The 9,410-nt window shown below is 46.7% G+C and overlaps 1 protein-coding gene across 1 annotated transcript in view; it reads right to left on the minus strand.

The window, feature by feature from the left end:
* Nucleotides 1-439: 439 nt before the first annotated feature.
* Nucleotides 440-9,410, minus strand: part of CRTAM (cytotoxic and regulatory T cell molecule) — a gene marked incomplete at its 3' end in the record, with an annotated part of 21,723 nt that continues 12,752 nt past the window's right edge. Inside the window, 4 exon segments of the mRNA XM_006109977.2 lie at nucleotides 440-586; nucleotides 2,929-3,012; nucleotides 4,885-4,965; nucleotides 8,082-8,240. Coding sequence (XP_006110039.2) covers nucleotides 440-586; nucleotides 2,929-3,012; nucleotides 4,885-4,965; nucleotides 8,082-8,240 — 471 coding nt within the window.

The following is a 9,410-nucleotide window of genomic DNA, read 5'->3' on the forward strand; positions in this document are numbered from 1 at the left end:
TGGAGCTGCTCTAGTTTCTCTAGGTTTTGCACTCTTTCACTATAGTTCCTGGAGATTCAAATTCTCTGCTTACTCTAAGGCAGTGGTTCTCAACCTTGGCTTCACATTAGAATCACCTGGGAATCTTTTTAAAATCCTGATTTCTGGGCCTCATCCTCTGGAAATTCTGTTTCGTTGTTACTAATGTTGTGGCCCCACCCCATAACAAAGAAACAGAACTTCCGGAGGATGAGGCCCGGAAATCAGAATTTTAAAAAGATTCCCAGGTGATTCTAATGTGCAGCAAGGTTGAGAACCACTGCTCTAAGGCAAAGAGTTGCTTACTAGTATTTAAGTGACAACATATCAAATAACAGAAAAGCTCTAATTGACAGAATTCTCCTGTTTGCAACCAATTGTTTCAGCATCTTGTGCTTCCACCTGGCTCTCAGCGGCTCACCTTTCTTCCAGATCACATGTGCTTTCCGAAGCTTCATTAGGAAAAGCTGGACGATGATGAAGAGAATGAAAATGAGGAAGGACACGAGCGTGAGCAGCAGTATGCCGCTTTTCCTCCTCACCAACCCGTCATACTGAGGATGTGCACCTATAAGGAAAATGAACGGATTTTAGATGGTTTGAAGGGTTTTGTTCACTGGGGAGTACACACAACCCTTCCAAAAGATAGTGTAGGCCCGTGGTTGGCAAACCGCGGCTCGTGAGCCACATGTGGCTCTTTGGTCCCTTCAGTGTGGCTCTTCCACAAAATACCATGTGCGGGCACACACATACAGTGCGATTGAAACTTTGTGGCCCATGCGCAGAAGTTGGTATTTTGTGGAAGAGCTAGTATTTTGTGGAAGAGCCACACTGAGGGGGCAAAGAGCCGCATGTGGCTCGTGAGCCACGGTTTGCCGAGCCGCAGTTTGCCGACCACTGGTAGGCTAATAGGCAGCTCAGATGAAAAGACAAAGAGCTTTACCCTGAAGGTAAAAAGATTCATACTCTTTACTCTCTGAAAGCAAGAATATAAACAAAGTAATTTTGTGGGATAATTTGGAAAAGGTTTTTAAGTTATATAGGTATTGAACTAGTTATTTTTCATTTCTAGGGAAAACATGTGAGAATATTGACTTAAATGATAGTCGGGATTCAAATTAGCTGTAAGAAATAATTTTTTTAGCAAAATGTGGTTTGGCAAGAGAGATTGTTAATTTTAAAAAAACTATGGAAATAAAATGAATATTTATTGATCTTGACTAGGTTGAATGTGGTCTTACATGAAGGCATTTGGAAATAAACTCGATGAGCCCATAATGGTCTTTCCTAAACCTAGAATTCTGATTCCATGGGCTCTAGCTTTGCTCAATGTCCTGGCCCCCTCAGCCCAACCAACAAGCAATAAGGAGTGTGGGCTCTGTGTGGAATGCCATGCCTGGGGCTGCAGCAGGCACACCCCTATCGTTCAGGGATAGTTCTCCATGTGTGTAAACAAATCTATCTATAAAACCCTAAGTGCAAATTGACCAAATGGTGGAATGACTGATCGCTATGATGTGCACTGACCACCAGGGGGCAGATGTTCAACACAGGAGCTCCCCCCAGCCTGCACGCCCCAATCAGCGGTGGGAGGCGGGGCCAGCGAGCGGGTGGTGCCAGGCTAGCCAAGGCAGGTGCGAATGAGTGCTGGCCAGGCCTGGGAACCCTACCTGTGCATGAATTTTGTGCACCAGGCCTCTAGTAGATTAATAAAAACAAAAAGAAGTAAGCCATCTATGCCAAAACGTAGATCCACACTTGTCACTATTATACTGTGTTCAGGGGTTCAGTCAGGAAAGTTCCAGTGAAGAAATTAACATTGAAAAGGGGTCAGGAGAGGAGTGGAGAGGTCTTTCCTTTCAGTGGGGCGAGTTAGGATAAGCGAGGGCTGGGCAATCTAAACGAGATGTTTTCAGAAAAACGTATTCTTGTCTGGACTTTACAGAGACAGAACTGCAGAGGGCGGAGGCAGAGTGCACTCCATGGAGGGGGAGGTTTAAGGCTCACGCTCAGGAGCCACAGAGGTTTCCTGAACACAGGTGTGTTTGGGTGGTAAGGGATGTTTGGATGGTAAGGTGCCCACAATGGATGATAGAAGGAAAGCTGAAGTGATAATACTGCATGCAGGAGATGATGAGGGTCAGGATCAAAATACCTGAAAGAAATGACTCAAAAGTCCTTGGACTCAAAAGTCCCTGGTTTCATATGTATGTGTATATACACACATACACACATGCATACACATGCACACACATGCATACACACACATGCATACACACGCACACACATGCATACACATGCACACATGCAAAAGTCCCTGGTTTCATATGTATGTGTATATACACACATACACACATGCATACACACGCACACACATGCATACACGCGCACATACATGCACACACACGCACAGACAGTGGTGAAGGAGGACACCGTAGTTTGGGCCTGAGCTGATTTTGTGGGAACAGAGGTTGCTCAGTGGTTAGCAATGTTGAATTTGAGGAGTTGGCAGGAAATTCAGCTTGAGAAGTGTAGGAAATGGGATGAAACAGGGACTAATGCTCAGGAGAATGTTCTGGAAATACAAGTACGAAATCTGCCTGGTGGCATAAGGAACAGTCTTGGGAATGGGTCAACTCTTTAAGTATTAAGGAAAGAACCAAGGATGGGGAAGTAAAATCAGAAACACGTCTACGTACAGGAAGTGACAGGAGGAAGGGAAGTCAGCTAATGGGCACGGGAGTGGCAGCAAACGCAACGGACCAGGGAGGCAGGAGGTAGCTAAGTCAGGGAGCAGTGATGTGAGCAACAGAAAAGTCAAGAGGAATGAGAACTGAAAAAACCATTGGACTTACTGGTTAAGAGGTTAAAATGTCAAGAGTTTATTCTAACAGTGGTGGGGACACTTACCAGTGGTCAAGTCGGGGTCTTGAGTGGTTTGTTCTTCCTCTTCCTTCTCCGTCGCTGATGTACTAAAATCTTCCATCACTGCAACTAAAGTGAGAGCAACACAGGACGTATGCCTCCGACTGTGCATATAGAGTGTGTACATCCACACAAGGTCATCCAAAAGCAGCAAACAGCTTTGGCGACCAAGTTTAGTGATGCTCACTAAGAACAATGAGGTCACTTCTGAACGACAGATGTCTTCCCCAAACAGAGGTGAACGGTCTGGCTTACTTTGCCTTATTTTCTGAAGGTTAATGTGTTTTGAACATTTGCTTTATACCAGGCCTTAGACTGAACATGTTATTTCTGACCACAGCTCTGGGGCAGCAGAGTTTTAGAAAATGTAAATAAATCGTCTAAAGTCCTGCAGCAAAGCAGTGGCAGAGTCAACATTGAAAGACAGAGCCCAACATAAAGCCGTTATGTGCACTTCCTTCCTGAACCAGGTCTATCGGTGAGAAGGCCCGTAGGATGCCTCCGGGAGACACCTGGACAGTGAAGGAGGGGTCCGAGTTCTATGGATGGGGAACCTGAGCCTGAAATGCACAAAGCAATGCCTTCATGTTAGAAGTGGGCTCGGCTGTCATTCAAACCTGTGTGTCCCCACCCCCAGGAGAGGGATGTACCAGGTGCCTTTGCTGGGGGAGACAGTTTGTAAAAGTCACAACAATCTTTTCCTGATTTTGTTGTTTCTCCTCCCTAGGTTTTTCCTATTGTAGTCTCTGGCTTTTTAGCCCATTACACAAGGGAATGAAACCACCTATTCTCCTACTGAAAATGGCTATTGTTAACAGTAAATAAAATTGTAAAAATTGAAAACTGAAAGGAGTTTTAGAAACCACATTTTTAAACTCTTATATATGAAAAGGCAGAGCAGAAAATTGAGTTGTTAAGTGGTGTCAGCCAATTTAAAGACAACTAGATTCTAAACATTTATAAAAATATTGGCTTATGAAGCAAATGATGTGGCTATTCCACTTCATATTTTCAATTTCCATTGTCCTTCAAAAAACTATATGGCACACAGTGTATTTATCAGTTTAAAACCCCCAAACATTTACTTTTAAATATGATTCAAGATGAGCAATTTTTAAGTGTGATCTGATACTCAGAAGTGTGCACGTGATGACGCTAGGAGAGCACTTATCCCACCAATCGCACTGTTACACACGCCTCTGAAGAGCAAGAGTCGGACTGGCAGCCCCTCTGGGCGAGGCTCACGGTGGCGCTCACCGCACCACGGCTGCCTGCATCCTGCCCCCGGTGGCTGCTACTGCACTTTCTCAGCACTGGCTGTTACCAGATGCTAAGCTGAGTGAGAGAAAACCTAACTGACATATGTGATCATTGTCCAGAGTCCACCAGTGAGTGGGCTCACTGTCTACAAATTATAATGTAGGCTTTCTGCATTCTTCTGCATTTATAGTTCAATTTTGTCATTAAAACTATCTGAGTTTTTGACAACCAAGTAAGTGACGAACTTTCAAAGGTGACTTTGTTACTTGATGATAAAAAACATCAAATCTCCAGGTCCTGCTCCTTTGCTCTTTGTTTTTGGTCTATTCTAGATGGAAAAGCAAAGAAACGAGTCTCCACAGCGGACATGCAAATGTCACAAGAGTGTGTGTGTGTGTGTGTGTGAGAGAGAGAGAGAGAGAGAGAGAGAGAGAGAGAGAGAAAGAGAGAAAGCTTACAAGGTGTTAGCTACTCTGAACCCTCAATGGTTAACTATGGCACTTCTCCAGTGACCACAAAGCTGGAGGGAGTCCTGAATGGTCTTGTTACAAAACAAAACAAAACAAAACAAAACAAAACAAAACAAACAAAACAAAACACCACTTTCTTAAAACTTATTACTGGAAAGCCGAGTTCCCAAAGAGGCAGGATTTTTAAAGTTGGAATGATTTCGACACTCACCAGTGCTAGCGGCCTGCGGGGCGTCTCCTGAGGACGAAGAGGTTTTCCCCGGGGCATCTGAGGCAGCCTCTTGACCAGTAACTAGAAAAGGGAAAAACAAAATTCTGCCACGATGAAGACCAAGCCTGCCCACAGCGTGCTCACTGCACAGGGTGGAGGATGTATTCGCCTGCTACCTGCTCGCGGAGGTTTTGCAGACGCCTCAGAGCTGCTGCTCTGTAGCTCGCGGCTGGTGTGTGGCCCTGTGGTCCCCGGCTGCCCAGCTCCCTGGCTTCCGGTGCAGCCTGTGACCTCTGGGGAGGAGCGTCTGGCACCCGGGGGAAAAGGGTCTCCGCCTCTCTCACTGCCGCCCCCTGCCTGTCCATCATCTACCCACTCACACACCTAGCCACTCGCTCTTAGGTGGCTTTGGATCAGGCTCAGACGGGTTGGGTTCCAATGCTTTACTTGCTTGTTGCTGAGTGAATCTGAATAAGATGCCTAATGTTTTGAATGCTCAGTTTCTTAATACTTACAATATGAAGATACTAAGTGCATTTACCTCATGGCGTTTTCTGTGAGAATTAATTCATGCCACATGTTTAGCACTATGCTGGCTATTTGTTAAGCACAGTGCTTACTAGATGGTAATTGTATAATATAAAACAGTATCTAGAAATGTTTCTAGAGGCCCGCTTAGCATAGCTCTGAGCTGTCTGTGACTAGGCCTGCACCCAAGGAGCGTATAAAAAGGTTTCTGTCAATTTGCAAATACTGATAGGTGACAAGGGTTATGTCCCTATGAAATCTATGAGAACTTCATTTAATCAAAGGGTTCCCTGGTTTTAGTGTCTTCTTGTTTTAATCAAACATTAAAATTTTTTGAAAACTGTTTTAAAAAAAAGCCTGAATTGCATACAAGAGCACCAAGAAAAGGAAGAAGAACCACTAGGGAAACACTAGAGAAATAGTGACATGGACTGAAGGTAAAACGAACTCGGTGACCACAAAGACACCAGAGAAAATCGAAGAAACAGGAGAGTTGCTGGCAAGGAAAAGAGGAAAATGCTTGAAAGTGAGGCAACTAGAAGTATTAGAAGAAAATGACAAGAAGAGCAACATATGAGAAATATTGGGGACACATAGGATAAAATGTATCCATGATTAAAATCTTCTAGAATAATGTATACTATGTAAAATTAGATAATTATATGTTTATGTACAAAACAGGGTATATATATGTATATATACACATTATATATGTTGTTGGATATATAATAATGCATGTATATATAAAAACCATATATACAGCCCTGACTGGTTTGGCTCAGTGGATAAAGCGTCGGCCTGCAGACTGAAGGGTCCCAGGTTCGATTCCAGTCAAGGGCATGTGCCTTGGTTTCGGGCACATCCCCAGGAGGGGGTGTGCAGGAGGCAGCTGATCGATGTTTCTCTCTCATCAATGTTTCTAACTCTCTATCCTCTCCCTTCCTCTCTGTAAAAAATCAATAAAATATACTTAAAAAATAAATTAAAAAATTAAAAACCATATATACATCCATAGGCAATATTTCTATATTTTCTATGTTGCATGCATCTATATCTATAGAACCTGTTTTATGCATGAATATATATAAACTGGAGTCCAAAAAAATAATAAAATAAACTGGAGTCCATAGATATTAAACTGGATTTATCCTCTCAGTTGGCAAGCTGCTGGACAAACCGCTTTAGAGGTCTGATGGTGGGACTGGAGACTTGTTCTGGTTGATCAGATGCCACAGCCCTCGGCTAGTCCATGCAGCACCACCAGCTGCCACGACTATTTAAATTCAAATTTAAAAAGATTAAATACTATTAAAAAGTTAGTTCCACAGTTGCTCAACTTTCTGTTTTTATCCCATCGTCAAATAAGCGGTAGGACATCAGGACTCCGCCTTTGGAGGCTGCGGAGATGAAGTCTGTCCCTGGGGGGTCAGCGCCGCTGCTGCTGTGCCTTCTGGCAGGTGAGGCTCCGAGCTGAGCTGCGAGCTGCGGCCGCGGGTGCTCTGGTTCAGAATCGCGCCTTTCAGGAGCATCAGCTCCATCCAGTCTCGCTTCTCCTCGTGACCTCCCGTGGCCCCGCCTGCCCTGTGCTCCCTCCGCCCGTGGGCGATGGGCGATGGACACGGAGGCCGAATATTTGAGTCAGGTCACAGCCCCGCCGCCGGCTGTGGGTCCGAGCCTCCCAAAGGCAGCCCCTCAAGGAGCGCTTGCGGTTTGATGGAAGCGAAGGTGGGGTGGGCGCGGTGGCGGCGAGGGATGCGGGGAGCCAGGGGCAGCTCCCAGGTCCGGGAGCAGGGGCCTTTGAGGGCACTGGCTTCCGGGGACCACAGAGGACGCTCCTGCTTCGCTGGCGCAGGGAGCGGTTCCCAGGCGCTTCCCCTGAGAGAGGCCTGGCCCACGGTGCGCGCTGGGACCACGCGGGACTCGGCTCCTCCTCAGAGGGTGCTTCTTGCTCAAAAGGTTCTCTCGCGTAAAAAGTATTTCTTCCACTTACGGCCAAGGAGTCGGAGACTAGAGATTCTGAAAATGGAAGCAACTCCTCTTCGCGTTGAACACTTGATGTTTTGTTGATTTTTATTGTTATCTTGTGTTTTGCTCAGAATATTAACATGATTAAACTAAAATCTTCCAAAACAGTTTTAACATCTAAAGAATAATCATGACAATGTCCCTAAGTGAGTGTCTCATGTTCACATCAAATGATACAGACACGTTAGATGGATTTCAGTTCGTATGATCTCCTTTAGGGTCAAATATAAAGGCGCGGTGCGGTTCATATGATCTCCCCGAAACAGGACTGCGCTACAACGAGGCACGTCCCGTGACTTGGCCGTCAGGATCAGGAAGCCAGCGTGGCACTGTGTGCATGTGACATCACAATCAGAAAGCCAGTGTGGCACTGTGAGCGTGTGACGTCACAATCAGAAAGCCAGCGTGGCAGTGTGCCTATGTGATGTCATGATCAGAAAGCCAACTGACACTGTGTGCATGTGACATCACAATCAGAAAGCCAGTGTGGCACTGTGAGCGTGTGACGTCACAATCAGAAAGCCAGCGTGGCATTGTGCCTATGTGATGTCATGATCAGAAAGCCAACTGAGCTTCGTTCCATTGGGTTTGGTAGTGTAACACTGAGGAAAGTTAAAATGATGACAGACGTCATCAGTTCTTACCCAGATCTTCAAACCGGAAGGAGACCACCAGCCGCCCCCCGCGGAGGCCCCTGTGGCGCACCACGCAGTCCACCGCGGAGCCCCGGCGCGCGGGGACCCTGAACGCGCTGCTGCTGTTCCAGGCCCTGCGGTCGCTGTCAAAGGCGTGCGAGGTGTCCCCTGCGGGCAACAGGCGCTGCGTGAGGCCAGGCCACAGGCTCCTAGTGGGTGTGGCTCTCAGAAACCAGGCCTGGCCCTCTTGCCAGTCTGTGAGACTCCTACCCTCGCTCTGACCACAGACCAGACCGCTGCTGCGTGTGCTTGGCCTCGCCACAGAGGGCAGCGGTGACCACAGCGGAGAGGCTCCTATCAACCCTCCCTTCCTGACAGCCCCCAGGAGTGCCTGCTGGGCGAGGACAGCTGGCCTCCTGCAGGACCCGGAGGGGCGAGCCTTCCACTGAATAAACAAGCGGCGCTGGAGCAGCTGGGCCAGCTGCTCGGGGCTCACTGGCAGCGGTTTCCCTGCGAGAAAGGGTCCTTCAGCTCTAAGAACCATGATGATGTCAAACCACGTGTAACGCTGCTGAAACAGCAACAAGCTCAAACCGTTTCTACATGTGACAGTTACCCGCTTCCATCAGCAGCTTGAGGCTTAGATTCTGTTACATAATTACTTACTGTCATCGAGGGTATGACACTGTTCTGCCCCGTATAAGAAAGGCCATGCAGCATGTTAAATGTGCTTTCAATGTTATGCCTAGTAAGAAGCTTATGCTCACAGGTAATAGCTCCATTTTGTCTTTTATTTTATAAAATGTTGTCAAATTTTAAGATGCTATTATAAACATCACATTTTAGATTTCTACCTTGCTTTGCACAAAACATCTACACTAATAAAAGACAAACATGCAAATTGACTTCGCTATGCCTTAAGCCACGCCCACCAGCCAATCAGAGCAACTATATACAAATTAACCCAACCAAGATGGCCGCCAGCAGCCACGGAGCTGGAGCGAGCAGGAGGCTTGGTTGCCCCAATGATGGAGGAAGCCAAGCTTCCCGCCTGCCATGGCCCAGCTCTGAGCTCCACTCAAAGCAACAAAGTTTCAATTATAGAAGATAAATAAACCCCAGATACCTGCTTTCAGCCGGCCATGGCCATGGAGATGGAGTGAGCAGGAGGCTTCCCTCCTGCCCGCCCTGGCTGGCTCTGAGCTCCTCTCAAGGCTACAAAGTTTCAATTATAGAAGGTAAATAAATCCCAGACAAAAAAAGAAAAAGAAAAAAAGAGAGGTGGGAGCTTCCGTAGTCGGGAGGGGGGGGGGGGGCTTGGCAGCCTGAAAAACGGCC

The sequence above is a fragment of the Myotis lucifugus genome, unplaced genomic scaffold, assembly GCF_000147115.1.
Source record: "Myotis lucifugus unplaced genomic scaffold, Myoluc2.0 scaffold_642, whole genome shotgun sequence".
NCBI classification, from domain to species: domain Eukaryota; kingdom Metazoa; phylum Chordata; class Mammalia; order Chiroptera; family Vespertilionidae; genus Myotis; species Myotis lucifugus.